Source organism: Lonchura striata, chromosome 2 (assembly GCF_050655825.1).
Source record: "Lonchura striata isolate lonStrDom1 chromosome 2, ASM5065582v1, whole genome shotgun sequence".
Lineage (NCBI taxonomy): Eukaryota > Metazoa > Chordata > Aves > Passeriformes > Estrildidae > Lonchura > Lonchura striata.
In genome coordinates, this window is record NC_140704.1 from 4868172 (window position 1) to 4888799 (window position 20628).

At 45.0% G+C, this 20628-nt stretch overlaps 1 protein-coding gene across 3 annotated transcripts in view; it reads left to right on the forward strand.

Moving 5' to 3' along the window:
* The first annotated feature begins 1310 nt into the window (after positions 1-1310).
* OXSR1 (oxidative stress responsive kinase 1) overlaps positions 1311-20628 on the forward strand; it is an 87395-nt gene continuing 68077 nt past the window's right edge. For 2 of the 3 annotated variants that reach the window (XR_014950457.1, XM_077789521.2), the window contains exon 1: positions 1311-1658. Coding sequence is in view for 2 of the 3 variants with exons in the window: in XM_077789521.2 (XP_077645647.2) it covers positions 1326-1658 (333 nt within the window). In the remaining variant the exon portion in view is untranslated. Of the gene's footprint in view, positions 1659-20509; positions 20623-20628 lie in introns of all 3 variants that reach the window. The other variant, XM_021555329.4, reaches the window with a different exon arrangement.

Genomic DNA, 20628 nt, shown 5'->3' on the forward strand with positions numbered 1-20628 from the left:
CGGGTGCCTGCTCTGGGGTAAAACCTGTTTTTAATTGCTATATAAACTCCTTCTATAACATGGTTAAAAGATCACAGAGACAGTTCCGAGCAGTAATTAAGGCATATTTAGCAAATATTAAAAACGGCTCAGCAGGGGAATGTTTAACACAGACAAGCAGGAAAACAAACAGCTTTTCACTTGGAGCTTCTGCCTTATGACAGAGCTGTGGAGTGCCCATACAGCAGTGAGCGAGATGGGGCTGGGGGCTTTTGTAAAGACAAAAAAGAGTGAAGGAAGGAGCTGGTGTCCTCCATTAGAGCACGAGTGAAAGCACTGTGGTCAGACCCTGCCTTTGGCAGTGGCCCTCCACAAAGCCTGGTTCACCAGAGGCATCTCAGGAATTTGTCCTAATAAACTAAAAATACATGTAACTGATGTTCTTTGACCCACAGAAGGGCCTGACATCAAGCCACAAGAAGAACAGTGACCAGCAAAGGATGAAACCTGATACTCAGATTCCAAGTCAGTTCTCCTGATGGTTACAGTCCTGCATTGCAATAGTGAGATGCTCTTTTATTTCTTTTCATGTTGGGGAATGCAAATAATCCTCAAACTATGAACCATTTAAATGTATATATATTAGAGAGCGACATCAGCCTTCCTGAGTGCATGGTGCCACTCAGCCTTGTATTCCTCACTCTTAAATTTTAATTTCTTTTCCTCGATGACCAGATGTACTCCTGAGTGCATCCAGATAAAAAAGCTCCGGGTGTGGAGCCTTAAACCATAGGATGAGCGTGCAGGACATCTCCATCAGAGTGTCGGACATATCCACGAACGCTGGAACTGCGGTGTGGAGCAGAGAATTGCCCATCCTCGGGGGCTGCGAGCATACCAGGCCTCCAGATCCCCCACACCCACACGCTATTTTTAAACACGGAATGTGCATCCCTGCAGCGCCCGGGCCGGGCCCCGCTCTGGATCCCCTCACGGCAGGAGCGGGGCCCGGCCCCTCGGGCACAGGGACCCGGGAAACGCCAGCACATGATTGACAGCCGCTCGACCAATAGGAGCAGCGGATCCGCAGCGGGCAGCCAATCGCTGCCCTCACTCCTCTTAAACAGACACCCGCTCCCGCCCTGTGCCTGAGGGCGGGGACGGTGCTCCCAGCCGCCATCTTGTGTGTGGCATCTCCCGCCCTTTCCTTAGGGGCTCCTCCTCTATCCTTCGCTTTGCGGTCCTCCTTTACCGGCCCGTCCCCTGAGGCCGGTGGTGATAACCGAGAAAACCGTGGCGTAGTCGCCTTCTGGCGGCGGGCGGGGTGTCGCCGCGCCACGCTCAAGATGGCGGCGGGCGGCGCCCCGCCGCGGCGGGCGGGGCGCGCGCGGGTGACGTTCGCGCTCCGGGCATGGGCAGGTGCAGGAGGTGGCGGCGGCCGGAGTTGGGCCGGCGGTAGCGGCGGGAGAGGAGGAGGCGGAGGAGGAGGGGGCTCGGACTCGGCCGCGGTTCGGGGACAGCCGGGACACCGCAGCGCCTCCTCTCCGCTCCCTCAGCCCTCGGGGACGCTCCCCCTCGCGGCGCGGAGGGCGGCGGGCGCGGCGCGGCCATGGCCGAGGAGCCCAGCGCGCTGCCCTGGTCCATCAACAAGGATGACTACGAGCTGCAGGAGGTCATCGGTGAGCGGTCACTGGGGTTTGGGGCGGTGCAGGGTGCCCCGCGGATGTGGGAGTGTGGGTTCGCTGAGGGAAGCGGGGGTCCGATCCCCTCGGCTGAGGGGTATCCTGTCACACACCGCGCAAAGGAGTGGGACTGTGCGGCTTCCCCCTCCCTCAGCCATGTGAGGGTGTGAAGGGTCCGTTCCTCCACGCTGTGTGAAGGTCTGTGGGACCCCTCAACTGAGGGGGATGTCTGTCTCCCCACTCTGAGGGGTATGAGGGTCTGGGGTGTCTCTCGGTTGGAGGGGTCCCGTCGCACACACCCGGTCACGGACTGGGGCTGTGTGACCACCCCCCTCCTCCAGCCACGTATGTAGGAAGGATGTGAGAGGTTCTGTCCCCCCGCCTTGCGGGGGACTCTGAGGGTCTGTGGGACCCCTCTGCTGAGGCTGCTGCCCCTCCTCATCTGTGTGTGTGGCCCACGGGAGGGGATGTGGGGCTGCCCCATCCCAGGAGAGGATTGTGGTGGTCGCGGGGATGCCCCCCTGGCAGGGGCTCCTCCCTGGGCAGGGTTTGTGTCTCCTGGTGTCGGGGGGAGAGGGACGGGATCCGCTCTGGGGGGCTTCGCTTCCCATCACGGTGTGGTCTGGGATGTGCTGGGCTTGAGGTGCTCAGCGGGAGTTAATCCAGAGCTTGCGTGGACTCTCCTTCCAGGGCAGCCCGGTTCATTTTGGGGCGATCACATCTCTCAGCAGCTTCGGAGCCCCGCGCTGCTTTGGTCCCTGCGCGGAGGCTTTGGTAGAGCCGCCGAATGAACCTTTTACCCTGGGATTTTGCTGCTGCCGTGCGTTTTCATTCATTGTCCTCAGCTCGAGGCCCCAGTCCTTGCTCTCTCCATTAAATTATTATTTTTTTTTTTTCACTCTCTCTTGGCGTTAAACTGCCCAGTTACCAAAGGCCTCCCGCTGTACTGATTTATTGGCTGTCTCGACCATTTTGTCAGGGTGTGTTTGAGGGATATATTGCTCTAGGGTGAGTGTGTGACATTATCGGAGGTGGTGCCACAGGTGACTAAGGTCGGTGCCTCCCGTCTCACCCTCCGGAGACTTGGAATGAAGCAGGAGAGTGGCAGGGCAGGCTCCAGGCCAAAGGGTTTTAGGAAGGAGATTAATTCTTTGGGTAATCTTTGTGGAGTGCTTTTATTTGAAGTTTCTGGATGACGTAGCACTGTCATGCCCAGGCTTTCCACTGTGCCTCGTGGGGAGGCTTGTTTTCTGTTGAGGGTGGGAGAGTTTGTGAAAATGCTGTTTTAAGAGATTAAATTCTTACCATTGTTTAAAAGTAGGAAGGAACTAAAGCTGTGGAGAGGGGGAGATCCTTCTGGAAATCCCTTTTGCTCTGTGGGATCAGGCTTTGTCCTCTCCCTCTGCCTTGAGAGACCAGCAGCGCTGTAGGAAGAAGACCAGCTCCCTGTAAAGACAGGGAAGATGTAATCCTGCAGACCAACCTTTTAAAGCTCTGGAAAATGTGCCCCGGGGAGGAGGATGTTCAGCCTCCCCAAGGAGCAGGAGATACAGGTGTGAGGAGGAAGGGGGAGAAAATGCCACCAGTTTCCTGGGGAAAGAAAACTGAATTTTTCAGAGGAAATATTTCCTTTTCTTTTGAGAGCCTGCAAAGGGGTGTGTTTTGATGGCAAAAGCAAGGATTTGGACTTGAGTAATCAAGGATAGGAGTGAATGCCTCTTTGTAGCTGGGGAGCAGGGAGGGATGGAACAAAAGGGAATGTAAATACACTTCTGCTCTTGGGAGAACTTGCTGCTGGAGACACACATCCCACAGCCTCGGAGTACTGGGAGACACACAGAGATGTGTTGTCTCATGTTAACTGACAGGTCTTGGGAAGAAATCTGGAAAAAGTGTTTAATTACTTATCTTTTCCCTGTCCCTCTGCAGACTGAGTTTCTGGATGTCGCCTGCTCACTGAAAGGTTGTGTTGGCATTTTGGCACGTGATGGAGTGTACACTGAGATGTGTATATTGCAAACATATGGTTTCTCTTTTTAACTTTCCTGTCCCCTGCCCCCCCTTTACTCTTTTCAAACACTGGTGTGTCTGCCAGCGGCCTGGATGGAGATGTGACGCAAGTTTCCTAGCACGTATATGATTTGTGGGACAAAATGTCACTGTGTTAACTGAGCTGGACTGCCTTGCCTCCTGCTTCATGTCTCCTGTAAACCTCAAGGGTTTTTTGGTTGGGTTTTTTTTTTTTTTTTGAGCTCTCTTTATAACTGAAGAGCTGTAAAGGTTCTTCAGCACGGAACTAAGAGACGTTCTGGTGTGGAAAGAGATGAACCTTGTACCAGTGGTTTTAAAGGATTTAACTTGCTTCCTGATGAAATAAAAAAAACCAAACCAAAACATTAGTCTTAAAATTTACAGTAAATTTTGAGATTAGCAACTCAGCTGTTTTTTGGAATAATGGAAATCTGTTTGTAGTCCAGTTCTTTAATTTGTACTTGTACTTGAATTTGTTTTTGCTTGAAAATAGCCATGTCTGGCTTTTATTGGATGTGGATGGTTCCATACCACTCAAGTGCAGGAATAGAAAAAGCAAGTTTCCGATCTGCAAAGAGAACTTCTACTGTAAAAGTGCTCCCCTGATTCTGGCTAATACTATATATAAATAAAAAAGGATTATTCAGCACTGGGGATGACTCATGCCATTATAAAGGTGTGGATTAAAATCCATGTTGATTATGCTTGGTTAATATTAATAACTGCTGAGTAGCCTCCTTAGGCTTAAATAACTTTTGGTACACTGAATCAAGGAACTTCGATCAGATGAGAACCTGATTTCATTTTTAAAAAAGGATGAAATGCAGGTGGGGTAGAAGAAGCAATTTAAAAAGCATTTCAGTGAATTGTACCCCCAGAGTAGCAAGAGTTCTGCAGGTGAATAGGGCCTTTGGAGATGCTGCAATTTTTATCTAAAAAGCAGAATATAGTCTGTGCTGTGGTTCTGAAGGTGGTTGATCTTCTGAGCATGGATTGCATATAAATTACTGCAGTCTTCTTTTTGAAGCCTGAAAAAAATTCGACCTCATGCTGCTTGTGCTGATCAGATACTCACACATTCAGGTTTCCCTGGATCTCATAATTCCTCTTGGAAATGCTGGTAGCAGGAATAAAGTTGCTTGGAACTGGGTCATTCTCATTTTGCTACTTTTTTGGAAAGATTAGAGCTGTGCTGACTGTGGCTGTTTGATTTAGGAGCATCCCCTTTGCTACAAACAGCCCATGCCAGAAACAGGAGATAAATTAGTGGTGGGAGTGCTCCCAGGCTCTGTTCCTGTGCCCTCTCTCCCCTGACAGATTCCTTTGCAGCGATGAGGACAGTGCAGGCTGCATGAACAGATGTGGTGGGAGTTTCTTATCCCATCAGAAATCAAGGCTAAATTGAAAATTGAAGTCACCATTTTAGGAATGATTAGTTTTTTTAATGACTGTGGCTCAAGTGGCTTTGGAGTTGGGTTTTGCATGTGATCATGTTGGTCTTTTGGGGCTGAAAACTACATTTCTGTCTGTGTTTATCCCAGCCCTGTGTGGGAGAACTTTTTTTTTGGGTAGAGAGGAACTTCTTAGAATTAAGGTATCTGCTCTCCCAAATTTTATCAAGATGTCCATGGTAATCTGTCTGGTGCTTGTGTAGGAGACTTGTGCTGAGAAATCATGGCTGTTAAAAAGGAGCATCCTGGAGGTGCTGAGCAGGAGCAATTGGGGTCTTAGGATGTAAAAACCAGGCTGGAATGGGAGGCTCTTGTCCAATGATAACTTTAGGGGTTGGGGTTTTTTTGGAGCATGGTGTTCATTGCTAGCTGTGGTGCCTGTGTGCTGGCTGCAGCCAGTTTCACACGCCTGATATTTAAAATCCATTCAAGAAAAATGTTACACTGTACAAAATAGAACTGCCTGAGCTCTAAATGAAGTGTTTAGGATTCAGTCTTGGTGCCATATGTTTTGTTTTAGCATTTCCTCATGGATTCCCACTCCTCCCCCCCAGCTTTGCTGAGCAAAATTGATTCCTATACTGTATTCCCAGTACTCAGGCTGGTTAATTCATTTGAAGACTTCCTTTGTGTGCTCATTTTTTCCACATGAAGTTGGTGGAAAAGCCTTAGTTGTTTTATATTATGTTAAAACTTACATTAAATTAACTTTGGGCAATTGTAGATAAGTTAAAAAATGAGTGGTCATTCATAGTACTTGTTCTGCTTGAGAATTGAAGTGGGAGATGCTCAATACCGGTTTCTCTGCTGCACAAATATATTTTGTGTGATCCTGAGTGCAACAGAATAGCCAAGCTGCTCCTGCATCCAAGCTACCTTTCCTCTGGATACTTGGAACATCTAATTTCTTTAAGACCTTTGATACCATTGCCCTGCTAGAATTAGAGCTGAGCTAAGTCACTTTTCACCTCTGGGGAAGTGAAAGCAAAAGGTGTTTGGTTGTGCACGTGCCTTTTTTTAGTGCCTCTGTTGTCTGTGTTCTGATGGGAAGGCAGCAAAACGAGGGCTTACAAAGCTAAGCAATGATGGAGGCTGGCTGGGAAGATATATGGTTGTTAGCCTTGCCTGCTGGTTGGAGGGGAAAGCAGACAGATCCTGCTGCTTTCAGCTACTCCAGGGTATTAAGGAAAAAAAAAAAAAACAGCATGCAGGGTGTTTAATGTGGAAGAGTTCACACTTTCCTGGGGTTGGTTTCTATGTGGCAGTTGCATCCAGTACTGTTAGGTACCTGGACTGATTAATGTTTAACACTTCAATTTCTCAAGAATCCATTTAAATAGTTTCAGTTCAATGCAAATATCGTGGCTAGTTCTGGGGAGTGTGGCTGTGCTGTGCTCCTGAGCACACCTGAGGGGTATACATGCTGCCTGACAAATGCATGCCTAGGAGGCTTCTTGCTTCTGCAGCTGATGAAATCTTGAAGAGAATCCCAGAACATTTGTCTTTTTAAACTTGGCAGCATCTTTTTTCTTTGAGTGTTAGCAGCTTGCCCACTAAGCCAGAGTGTAGAGATGTAATCTTTTAATAAAAAATGGAGCTCTTTAAAATGATGGCAATAACACTTATTGCTAATTGTATTAGTGCATTGCAACAAACTGTGTCTTGGTCAAATTTTCGTGGAAGATTTCCCCAAAAATGGACAATATCCATCGTAAATCCCTGAAGCAATAAATTTAGCTGTGGACATGCTAATGGAGTGCTTGTAAACTTGGTGTTATTAAACTTTCTTAATAGGAAGAGACAGACTTGAGGGCTTTGTGGGTGTAGAAGAATAGCTGTTGGAGCAGTGGAATTTGGCATTGCAAAATCTTTGAAATATCAGGATGCTGGGGCTTTCCAGACAAGTTCAGCCTATTATCCTGCGTTGCCTTTAGAATCAAACAACTAAGATGCAGATATGAAGGACTTGGCTCTCAAAGTTTCTGCAGTTTCCTGTGACTTCACCTAAGGGAGTTCAGCCTTGACATTTCTAAAAAACACGTGGAACTCCGTCTCTTCCTGGCAGCCACACGGGAAAGTCTTGGAGACAGGGTTAGGTCCCTGGCTGACAGGCAGTCCAGGCCCTGAATCAGAAGGTCATAGCTCCTGGTGTGTGAGAAGAGATGGGGTACCTCTGGTAGGCAAAACAATGCATATACTAATGAAGGGAGCCAGACTAAGGGCAAAATCCAGCTTGTCTGGCTTGAGTGAGACAAGATGACTTTAGCAAATGGTGTAACTACAGCTGAATGGCAGCAGGGATACAAGTGCCTGACTGGGTTCATGGTGCTGAGTGAGAATTTCTCATGTCCCTCATGTGTATGAACATAAATTGAGAGATTGACCTTAATGTGGGGTTCTGTCAGCCCTAAGTTTCATCCCTTAACTTGTGTGAGCATGGTGTTTGCCTTGAAACACTCTCATGAGTGGGGTTTTCATGTTAATCATCACAGCCTGCATATTTCTTGGTTTTAACTGTATTAGGTGGTCCTGTTACACTGTAAAAGCAGGTGAAGATTTGTTGTGATACAAATGCACAAATGAAAAATCCAGTACTTCTTTTCACAACTGCTCAACAGCTGCAACAACCAGCAAAGGTTTTTTTCCCAAGTCCTTTCTCTCGCCACTCCCCGAGGTTCTTAAACCTGGTTCTTATTTCCCAGGTTATTTCCTGGTGTGCACCTGCACACAGAATTCTTGTTTAATGTGAATTTTCTTGTAATTAAGACAAATTCCATCCTGGAAAAAAATATTTGGTTATGTATCAACCTCCATCAAACTGGAGCCTAATGTACCTTGCCAGGATTTCTGAGACCGCCTTGGTTCTACACACTGGTCAGTCTGCAGGGGGTTATTCTCTTCCACCCTTAAAGGCTTCAAGATCCATCTGTGAACAAACCATAGTGTAAATTCAGAGCACTGGTTCGCTTTCTCACCAAATTACCATATTAGGCAAATCTTCTTTTCACCTCCCATCCCTTACAGTTTTATACAGCTTGTACTGCATGCTTGTGAAATGACACCTTCAAAGTCTGATAACTCAGTCAAATTAAAATGCATTTGTGAGGGAATACAAAAAAGTTTATCTGAATGAGGTTTTAATTTTTTGCCAGATTTCAATTTTCTGCTCCAACTGCCTTGTCTTGAGAGTTTTGGGCAGGGAGAGAAAAAATTAGTGTTTTCTTTCATTTCACTGTTCCATGCTAGACTGACTTTATAGCATTCTCCCAATGGATATTTCCTTTAGGCAGGAAATGAGACTATGTAAATTCATTCTGGAAAGAAAAGGTACAAGCAGCTGTTAAGAAATAGTGTGAATTGAAATAGTTCAGTGATCATCTTTTACTGTAGTAAACCCTCCTTGGGTTTTGCCAGAGTTTTACTGTTTTATAGTCATGAATGGTAATTTAAGGACAAACTTTACTCTTATTGCTAGCACCTTGCTATTAATAAAACTGTGTGGGAAGGTGCTGTTCCCATTTCATCCATCCACAGAGTTGAATTAAGTTAAAACTGCAGAGTGAAAATTTGACCTTGAGTACCCACCTTGCTTCTGGTGAGATCTGACTGAGCACATGGCTTGTCCAGTGGTATCCTCTGCTGCCTTGTTATGTGGAAGAATTGAAGTTGACTTTTGTCTTAGAGCAGAGCTAATTGTCAAATTTTACAGTTTATTACAGGGGAGGTTGCTGTTGGGTAGGAAAATGTCTGAAAAAAACTATTTGTGAATGTGGAATTGTCTTGAGGTACTTGTGGCAGGGTGTGAGATTGAACTTGGGGCAGTTCAACATGTTTTGTAAAGCTGCTGGCTTACTAAATATTGGATGAAAGCTCCATAGTTACTGTTGGACAGGTTGTGCATTTTCAATTTTGATTCTCTCTGAGCTCTTGTTCATTTTCAGTCTTCAGGGGATTTTAAGTCCATTTCCTTAAGTTCTGGGGTTCATTCCAGCTTTTCTGAAAAGGAAGCCTTGAAAACAGTGCAGAAGGTATTGGAAAACGATGGTGTTTGAAAAGTGAGAGAGCACAATAATGGCTGTGGGATGAGAGCACTTACAGAATATTTTTCTTAACAAAATTATCAGCTTGGCTGTGCTCTGAGCTGATACCTGTTGAGGTAAGTGGGGCAGCTGAAACTGCAGTTGGGAATTTCAGGCTGTCTCCAGCTTCAGGCAGGCAACATAGTATTAGGTTATCTTGCTGTCTTGAAAATTTGTCAATTAAAGACAATGCTTCTTGTTGTAGAGTAGCTTTGCTGCAAAATCTACAGAGATGGATTTAATGATGTCAATTTTCAGAAAAAAAACAGAAAGCTCCTGTCACTTACTTTGCTGAGGCACAGCTAGTGAATACTCCCTGGGTCGTGGAGTTCAGTCCCCTGCTCTGGCTGATGCCAAATTGTATAATCACTATAGCAAATTAATGAATGCTTGTGCTGGAAATGGCACATGGGGGAATTACTGACACACGTTCTATTAAACACTCAAACCTCCCTGAGACCCTGTCATTGCTGGATGGAGCAGCTGCTTAATGGATTCCCCACCACAGTGGGAAGTAACGATGCCTTGTCTTTCATAGCATGTGGCTGAGGCTTGGTGGTTTTCTTACACTACTTGCTTTATGTTCAGGCTGCAAGGACAATTCCCTATGAAGGTGCAGGGAAGCTGAATCTTGCTGTTTGTGCTGTCTGCAAGCCTTAAAGGTGTTGATACAAATGCCTCCAGTTTGTGATTCCTCAAGCTCTACCAATGGAAATGGAGTTCTTTGGAAACTTGATGTGTTATGTCTTTACTTTTTAGGCCACTTTTTTGTGACCATTTCTGTCTCTCACCATGTGAAGTAGTCATAAAATCTTAGAGTCATGGGATCATTAAAATTGGAGAAAACCTTTTAGATCATCAACTCCAGTCAATTACCCTGCACCACTGTGGTCACTGCTAAACCCTGTCCCCAGGTACTGCATCCAGTGTTTTTTGAGCACTTCCAGGCACGGTGATTCCACCACTTTGCTGGGCAGCCTGTTCCAACGCCTGACTGCCCTTTCAATGAAGGTGGTTTTCCTAATATCTGATATGAACCTCCCATGGTGCAACTTGAGGCTATTTCCTCTCATCCTGTCACTTGTTACCTGGGAGAAGAGACTGACTCCCACCTTGCTACAGCCTCCTTTCAGGGAGTTGTAGAGGGCAATAAGGTCCCCCCAGGAGCAGCAAACAAGTTGAAAGGTGAAGCCATAAGTTCCAGCTTGCACTGAAGTAAAAATAGTCATTGAGGATGCCAATTGCTGTCTAATAAATAGCTTGGTATTAACAGCTAATAAATACTTTCGTATTGACTTGCAGCAAACTGTACTTCACTGGAAAAAGCATCTTGAGCATGAACAGGTTTCCTGTTGAACGATTCCCCAATGCAAATCTTATTTCAACAGCTGAGAGGCCTGATGAACTGGCAACCTCAGCTCAGTTATTTGTCTAGATCCTAATGCTCAGGATGGTTCTTGATACTCTTGGTTAAAGAATGTAATTTTTAACAAGTGGGCTAATCTTTTGTGCTGAATGGACTAATAGACGCAGAAAAATCTTTACTAGATCAAGATATTTGCTGAAAAGAGAGGATAATAGCCTTTGAGAGAGGATATATCTGATACTTAAAAGCTTATTTACCTAAAATAACCATGGTACTATCAAACATCTGCACTGTAAGCAGACAGATTGTTCTGTGAAGTGGAAACCTGGCCAAATAAAATATCCTCTACAGCTGACAATTACATTTGAGACAGAGTTCAGAGATAAAAATTGGGAGGGAAGAAAGGAGAACACTGGCTTGGCTACTGTACCAGTGCTGTGTTTTGAGACTTGGTAATACCTGATGACAGCTAGCATGATATTTACATTGCTGCATATACCATAAAGGCAACTGACAGTGATTAAAAGGGAAAGATGAACTTTCTCCACTAAAGTTGCTGTGTTTGGAAATGAGATGTTTGAGCCTGCTTTCCATCGTGTAGAATTAACACTGCATAGCTGCAGTGCACTTTAAATTAGCCAGAGATATTGGCACAAAATCAAATAAATATAATTGGTTTCAAACTAAAAATCTAATTTAGGCATGCTAATAGCATCTTAAGTAAATGTGGCAGGTCACGCAGGACTTGTGTAACTGGCCCTTGGAGCTTACTGTAGTTACTGCCCTGGGGAAAATGGTCTCCGAGGTGTTCCCCAAATCACCTGGCTACCTTGGACAGCTGGAGGGTGTTTTATTGAAGGCATGATGGGAATGTCTGCTAGTCTGGACTTACTTGGGATAGCCTGAGGGTTGCAGGGAGTTAGGCATACAGCCAAGTGCAGCACCCTCTGCCACCCTCTCTTTTGTGCTTTGGTGTTTGCAGTGGAAATTTTGCACGAATGTCAGATAGGCTGATGCTCCACTCTGGCAATCTTTCTCTCTGCTGATACCTTCTGTGGCCAGTTGCTTTTTGTCTGGACTTGTTTTCCTTGCTTATCGTGCTCTGGTGTGGAGTCTGATGCTGAGGGGCTGCAGCTCTTTGTCATAGAGAGGCAGTGGAAAGCTCACCTTGGCTGCATGTGTGTGGACTGGTGACTGCAGATGAAATCAAACAGCAAAGTGACCAGTGACAACTTTGTCACGTATCTTGCTGACATGCTTTGCATGGCCAGCACTATTCCTCTCCCTCTATTCCAGTCCTAGCCTGTTTTATATTGACAGGCTGACCATTTTCTCTCCAAGCCTGTCACTTCCCTGCTTAGTCTATGAGGTTTCTCAACCTGAATGTTTGCCGAAGGTGGAAAACAGATGACATTTTTCTGTGTTCAGGGCCTAAGAGATACTGAAAGATTTTTGAGAGAACAATGCTGTATGGGGTGGGTTGAAAATTTCCATGAGACTCCCATTCCTTTCTGCAGAAACCTTGGTATTGAGACATTTAGATTACAGTAGCTAACCTCTACAGCTTAGAAATCAATGTTATTTATTTATTTATAATTTAGAGTTCAGTGGGGCCATAGGGAGATGTACCTAGCTTGGGGTATTGCCCATCAGTTGCTGATGGCTATGAAAATAATACTGCACTTCTTACAAGTAATTTGATTTGGGTTTATATTCCTTCCTCTGAGTCTGAGACATGAATTAAAGACTTGGGCAACAAGTCTGCAGCATCGAGCGTTTCTGTATTGATGGACCACTGGAGGGGAAACATGTTTTAACAAGTGCTGGCAGCACTGTGTGATCTTTGCTGGCTTATCATCCTTCTCCACTGTACATGGAGCACTAGGAATCTTGAGAAATACATCTTCTTACATGGGCAGAAACCTCTGAGCTCTGGACATTCTGTGTGGTTTTCAGTGGTATTCTCAGCTGTGAGAGCTCTTGTCAAGATGTTGAATAACTCACTGTCAGCAAGTTTTTGTGCTATTCAAATGTTTTGGCTCTATTTCTAATTGGACAGCAGACTTTCAGAATATGCTTCTCCTTATTCTCTGAAATTCTTTGAGCATGCTTGATTAAGGCTGGAATATCAGTTGTCTGTTGACACTGCAGGTGCTGACATAAATTGAGCAAAGACTCTCAGGTTTTGAGAAAGACACATAATGGTGTCTTAATAACAGAAATCCCTTGTATGGTGAGTACTGTTTGAAATCTTTGGCCTCACAACTTGCACAGAATCTCAAACTACTTGAGCTCTGGATGTACTCCAATAAATGATCAGAGAGCATTGCAAAGAGATACACCTGAAATTTAAATGAAACAAACAGGAATTCAGGAGTGAAAACTGCTTTTTCCTATTTCTCCTTCCAATTCTTCAGTAAAAGGTCTAGATTGTAGTCATTAGATGCGCTGGTGTGAAATGGAAGCCACTTGTATTTAAGTCTTAATTCCTGGACTTCTTACCTCCCCATCCTTGTCCTTTCTCAGGGTGTTGTCCAGCACATGCTCTGTGTCTCACTGTACCTGCAGCCACTTTTGGCTTGAACCCAGCTGAGTGTTCCCAGTGCTGGGCTGTGCTCAAGGTGAGCCTGAATGAACCTGCTGCATTCAGTGATGTGAGTTAGGCTGGGCTGAAGGGCAGGGCGACATTTTGACATTGACCACGTGGAAATGCAACGTTTTAAAATTATTTCTTTTAATCAGGGTTGAGCTGTTGTTCCTAAAGCCTTTTCATCAGAAATACGAGGGTAGCCACTGCCTTGTAAATGTGAGAGTTCAGCTCTTAAGCTGCCTACAGGATTGTAGCATGCACGTAGTGCAGGCATCTTCACATGTAGTGTATGCTTGTGCTGTGATATGTAGTCCATGGGGATCGCTGGTTTTCCTCTACCCCCCCATATTGGCTTTAAATTTGGCTCCCTCACAACTTTCCAGTTAAATGGGCTTTCACTTTCTGCCTTTGCTTATGCTTCTCTGATTTATTTCTTCCCTGCACTGTATTAGCAAGTGTTTCTCTCCCTCTTCTCTACACAGCATTTTCCATCTCTGCTGTTGATCAAACACAGCATAACTTGAGTTGAGAGAGTTGAGAGAAGGTGCACCAGGTTAAACCTGGCCTCTTACTACCTCTGCCAGTGTTCTAAATAGGTGCTTGTGCTGTGGATGTGTCATCCTTCAGCTTGTAAAGAAATGTAAAGCCCTGGTTCTTCTCTCAATTAGGCAGTACTATTCACAGTCAAGTTGTATTGGGAATTAATCGTGGAGAGGTGTTTGGGAGTAAGTGTGGTTGTGTTGGTGCAGGTCTGTGAGCTTCCTGGTGGTAGGAGCATGTCTGTACTCCCACGTTGCTGTTGGAGGGGAGCTGTGCTCATTTCTGTCTTTTGTAACTTTTTTGTGTCTTCTCCATGGATTATTGCTCTGCTGCTGTTTCAGTTTATCACAGGCCTCCCAACTAGGCACAGAGCAAAGCCAGCTGAATTCTTCCTTACTGGTTTTGCTGCTGTTCCCAGTGTCTCTAACAGCAGTACTCAGAGCCAGCTTGCTGTTTGAGCTCACTCTAACCAGTGCTAGAAGCACCCAAGTGATCCTCCTGCTGAATAGGGCTTTAACTCAACTTCTAGAATTGTTAACACTCTTCCTGCAGTCCCGTGCTGAGTAGATGATACTTTGCTGTGAAAGCTTTTTCCTCTCCACAGGTAAGCAGACTTTTGTGGCAATACTAGGAGTATGTCCAAGTCCTGTTATGAATTCCCTTTGGTTTTATTAATGCCATCTGTAACTGTTATTGTAGATGATATCTTCCATTTTGTAGTGAGAAGTTGGTGTGTAGTGGGGAGAGGGCTTGAAAAACATATTCAAAGACCATTAACATTGCATTACTTCACTCTTCCTGAATCGTGGGGCTTGTGCCAGCAAGACTTTGACATCCAATGGACTCTTGTTACCAAGTCCTGCTTGGGGAAAGGAGTATTCCCACCCCATGCTGAGTTGGCTGGAAATTCGAGAGTAGGCTTTTTTTTTTTTGCTAGCTTGTTTTTAGAAGCAGTTCATTCTTTGCAAGAAGACTCTTCTCACCAGAAGCCTCAAATGAGGAGCAGAAAATAGAGGCATCATTCTGTCTTCACATGAAATGGACCAAACAATACAAGATGGGTCTGAATTTGCAATCCAGTATTTAATTAGATGTGTATTTGCCCTGTGCTCTGTAACAACACATAAGAAGTTCTATTCCCAGTCTTATAGCTTCTTGTTTTATTGCTGTATTGTCCTTGGAATGAGTAATCAGAGCAGGGCTCCCACAACTCTTTGGCATAAGGCTGTCAAAGAGTTGAAGCATCCAGAGATGGAGTGAGCCTGCAGAGACATGAATACCAAGCCAGGGTTGTAAAGCATTAAAGGTTTCCTGGGCTTTGGGGTACCTGGAACTTGAAAATTGTTGCTTGGTCCAGAGCAGCCTTGCAGGGAAGTGTTTTGAGTGCATTGTTCATAAGAGGAAAACCCAGGGGCACAATTATAAACAGAGCCTGCGTCACGAGCGGCTTTCTGGCACCGCACTCCAGATAGTGGAGGATGGATTCCAGATCTCGCTTAAAAATAGAGAGGTCGTGTGTGTGCAGGGAGGGTGGAAGCGCTGGGCAGGGCTGTGCGGAGGTGTTCGACTGAGCATTGCCCCATGCTGAAAGAGACTTGGGAATGTGACTTACGGGGCAGGTGTGGAGAGCTGGATTTCCCCAGCCTTAGAAGAGCTGTTGCGGTCTTCAGCTATCTAGTGGGAAGTTCTAGAGGAGATGAAGCTGAATTGTACAGAGGTGCATGGTGAAAGGCCAGGGTTGGGAGAAAAACTGGGAGATCTGATTAGTTAGCAAGGGGAAAAGTTTACCATGTGGGGGGTCAAACACAGAAATGGCCAAAAAGATTGTAGAAATATCTCTTGTTAAAGAAAATCCAAGCTAGACTGTATTCAATGCTGAGGAATCTGATCAAAGCTGGGATTTGATCCTGCTTTCAGCAGGAGGGTGGACTAGAGGTACCTTCAAACTTAAATGGTTCATAAAGTTCATTTGACCCTGGGAAAGAATATTTCCTCTACAGAGGGGATTTGATACTGCAGTAGGATAAGGACTGATTCCCCAAGACTGTTATGGAACAGTTTCTCACAAAGCTGTTACAATCAACAGGGGACATAAGTTACATTGAAGGGAAGCTTTCACATCTCTGAGGGTGTCTGAAATACAGGTAAAGCTTGGACAACACTGTTTTGTGAGTCTTCCTTCCATGTAACTACTCCAAAGTGCTATTGCATGTGGTAGGAGAATACTATCCTGGAGCCAGGATTTGATGCTTGTCTTGTGACCCTTTGGCATGACTGTTCATTGCTTAAGCAGATCTCTCTGCCAAGAGGATCTCTGGCCTCCATTGCATTTGCCTGGGAAGAGGCATCGGTGCAATTCATCCCAGTGTTACTGGGAGAGCTGCAGTGGCCTTATGTGGCTGCAGAGATTCAGTTAAATTGGAGACAAAGTGTGTAGGTACATGCTGTGTCCTCTGGTCAGTCTGCTGCTATCCACTCTTCCAATTAGCCTTGAAATAATTGGTTTCCATTAACTTCAGCTGAGATCTCAGCAGGTTTGTCTTTATTTAAAAAAAAGAAGCTTCATGTAAATTGTGGAACCATAGAAGGTATCCAGCCTCCTTTGAAAGCTGATGCTGGGCTTTCATGGGGAGTTTGTCTCAACTTAAGAAGTTTCTGGCTGGAGCTGGGGATGCTGAAGGTACAGGGACCACGGATCCAGGGATCCAGAGGAGATAACCTGGAAAATCAGGCTTCAGTAACTGAGTGCTTGGGGACTTTTTTATTTGGGTTATTTTAATCCTTTCAGAGGTTGGTTTTATTTCAGAAAGAGCCATTTAATCGTAGAAACATGAAAGAAGCAGGGGTTAGAAAGGGTATGTTTTCCTCTTAAGGCGGTGTTTTCTAAAGTAGGTCATGACCCTCTTATGTAGGAATTTTGCAGCTGCTATCCTAAGAGTTGGAACTATATCTGAGAGCCTTACAGAGGCAAAAGCAGGGGGCATTAAGCAGATCCTAATACGCAATAGGAAGGTCTCCTTCCTCCCCATCATCCTTCAACAAAATGATCTCCTGCTTTTCAGGAATAAAGCAGCAAGCATTTGGCTGTGCCTGGTTTTCATTGTTTTGCTAAGCCCTTATGTTGGAAGAGATTAACCAGGGAGTAAATTTTCTCCGAAAGCTGATCTTGAGAGAGGCAGTGGGAAGAGCTTCAGCACTGACCTTGATCAGAGTGTCTTGAGGTGGGGAGTGAGCAGGAGCCCAGCACAGGAGCATTAACCCTGTGCTGCCCATGTCATCGGGACTTCAGTGGGCTCTGATTGCAGCAGATCTGTGACTGCTGGGAGAATTGGTTTGTCCAAGTTGTGCTACCCTGGCACAAACTGCCCTTGGGGTTTTTCCTCATTGAAGGTTGTTCATAGCAGCCCAGGAAATCTCTTCTCTTCTTGCTGTTGCCCACATATTTGTTACCTGCTCCCAAACTTTACATAACTTCCTCAATGAGCTTTTTCTTTTTCTCTCTGTTGGTGTCATCTCTCTCTATGCTTGGTTTCACTTAGCAATGTGTTCAGCATCCTTGCTGCAGTTTCTCTCCTTTCTCTTGCCACCCTGGCATTTAATAAACAACGTCTGTGGCTGCAAAGCCTAAAGTGCCCACATTGCCATGTTTTCTGAACTCTCCAAAGAAGCATGGAAACCAGTCTTTGTTTGGTCCCAGAAGCATGGCACGCTGCTGCTGCCACCAAAGAGCAGCTTGCTTGTGGCACATCGTGCTGCAGCTTGGCTTAATCCTCGCTTGATACGCTTTTGAGATTTCATTGTTTCTCTATAATTAGTGCTACAGAGGAGCTGAAAGAAATGACGAATTAGCGGGAGAGGGGGGAGTGGGGAGAGCAGGTGGTGATCGAACTAAAGAGAGCTGCCAGAAAAGTAGGAGCAGCAGGGAATTAAATGGGAGGAGTCTCGAGTTCAGATGATTGCCTGCCATGTGCCCAGAAGGATTTAGTTTGGGATTTCATTACTGTTCAAATAATGCCATACACTCATCACAGATCGGGTCCCTGTAGGCCGGGGCATTGTCCAGCACTTAGTGAAAAGCAGTTTTTACCCTGAAGTCCTAGTGAGCATTGATCCTGCAGACTCGAGGACTGGAAAGGAGCTGTAGCATGAGTGGTCCTGCTTTTAATTAGGCTGCATCTATTGTTTCTGGTAGGAACATCCTAAAAGAATAAAACACAAAGCTATTCTTTGTGTGGTGACTTCTTTAAAGCCCTGGACTTCATCTTGTGTAGGACTTGGTTCACAGTAATGATGTTGCATCTGGATTGTAAGAAGCACTTCTGCCAGTTGTGCTTACACAAACTGGGTTTAACTGGCATGGAAATCCTGGGATGTCATGTAGGGGGAAGCAGGCATATGCTGACACTACTGAGTGTCTGAGATATCCAGGAAGAGTCTTTGAACATAGATACCTGTGCTTATGAGGACAGGTAGCTTTAGAGGTATAAATACACACTGAGAAATCAACTGGAGAGTGAAAAGGATTGTGTGACAAGACAATCCTCTGAGGTGCAGTCATATATTCTTCCAGCGTCTGGCTTGTGTTTTCAGCCTCTATTACTATGCACTAAGACATCCAAAGAAAGAAATGGTAATACTGGCTCTTTGAATATGTCAGTAGCAACATTTCTTCTGGGATCTAACCCTTTCCAAAGAACTGATACAGTGTTTGTTTTTTGTTCTGACTTCCAAAAGGCTATTGCTGTAGGGAGACCAGCAGTGCTAGGAAGTGCAAACTCACTTCTGCCTTTTGTCACCACTTCTGTGTGTGCTGCTCTCTTTGTCTTGAGCCCTTGTGTTCTTACATTTTTCCCCTCATCAAAGAAGCAGCAGAAACAAACCAAGAGAAGCAGATACTGGGTGAAGAGGAGTAGGTCAGGGCCACCCAGGATTCCCAGTGAGTGGGAATTCGTTTATGCTGGGACTGCTGCTTCCATGCTGGATTCCTGCACCTGCTGGGCAGAGTGACTACTGGGAGTGCATATGGAGGTTTGCTTTTGGGGTGTTTGTCCTGTGCTTAACATTGTGTATTTCAGCCATGTTCCTGGCAGTCTAACCAAATTCTGTCAAAACTCCCCTCCTTGCTCTTTCTGAGCACTTTCTATTAAATATCTGCATAGACCTTTCCATCATCTGTTATTTGCTCTAGAACCTGCTTACAGCACTCAAACTTTGTTTTCAAAGCCCTTTTAAAATAGTCTTGCTGTTATTGCTGTCCTTTTCCTAATAACTTTGTTTTGCCTTGTGCTATGAATAGTCTCTGAAAAACAATATGTGCAAGTAATAAGTGGCCTAAGTCTTGACCTTCTTAAAAACCCATTTGCTTTGGGAAATAATAAAGCTTTAGCAGCATTAGCATTCTGTGTTCTGCACACTTATGCCTTCTGCCATTAAAATGTAAACTCCTGAGTACAGGGAGTCCTGGCAAGCTGATGTCCAGGGTGCACTGGCCATGCCATATAAAGTGAAGTCAAAGTCCTGTAGTTCCCACTGTAGCAGGTGCTGGTTGAAGATTAGAGGAGCAGAGTCCCACAGTTCAGGGCTTTTCAATTTATTTCAGTGTGACTCAGAATAGAACAGTTTTCCTGTCTTTCAGGGTTGTGTTTCAAGCTCTTTCCCTTACCTGGAACTTGGTGAGAAGACTCTTGATTGTAGGAAGCTTGAGTACCCTTTGTTTGAAAATGAAAGTTTTTGCCCCCTGTTCATGTGAATGTACTAGAAAAAAATCACAAAGCTTGCAAAAATGTGCTTTACCTGAGTTGCAGAATCTGGAAGTAGTTTTTATAGTGTTAAAAATAGAAGAATCTGCTAAAATAGGTGTGTTACACCAAAATACAGAATAGCTGTTTTCATTTATCTTTATTGTTATTAGCATTTTAGGTATTCGCAATAGGAACACTTGAACTATTTTCCACATATCCTACTACTGTGGATTTACTCCTTTCCAGTGAAGTGTGTAAATGTGGGGAACCATGATAGAGGTAGAAAGTAAAACAACAAGGTGTCCTATTGATGAGATGTAAATGTTGCAATAGCTTCTGGAAGCCAACAAAAATGAACTTAACATCAAATAGATTTTAAGTCTCACTATTGCAAACTCCCTTGCATGTCAGAGGATATGATGGTCCTGGGTACTTTAAATCCAGAACTCCCTACTTGTAGCAGTTTGAAAAACAGTATGTTAAAACATGGTATTTTTTCCCTATTGGAATTTAAATATTCTGGGGCTGTGGTTTTCAACCCAGAAATGAGGCAGTGTAAGAGCTGGAGCTGAACCTGCTTGAATGAAACTTACCTCGTGTCTTTGCATAAAATGAGGAGAGATGAGAACAGCAGTTAGTGCATAAAAATATTTGAAAAATCTCATTAGTGTTGGTAGTTTTGACACTTTGGGTGAACACATCAGCCTAAAAGTCTGTGTGACCTCAGTGACATATCTTTTTAAAGTACATTAGTAGAATCACTCTTTTATAAGGAAGCTGGAGTCTGGAGAGTTTTTGGTCTGCAGAGCTGTAATGATCCCTTGAAGGGATCATAAAGATCCACTTGTTTTCCTTCAGTTTGCCCAACACTTGGATGTGATGGCTGAGCCAGCCCGTGGAGAGCACAGTGGGGAGTGCCTGGAGCGCTTTTGCTGGGTTTTTACCTGGCTCTGCTGTCTGAGCTATCAGGCACTGGGAATTTTGCTGTCTGGCCTCCCTCCCTCCCTGCTGAAGTCTGTAAGGTGTTGGTAACTCTCTCTTTTCCCCCAGGGAGCGGAGCGACTGCGGTGGTCCAGGCAGCCTTCTGCGCTCCGAAGAAGGAGAAGGTGGCGATTAAACGGATCAATCTTGAGAAGTGTCAGACGAGCATGGATGAACTCCTGGTATGC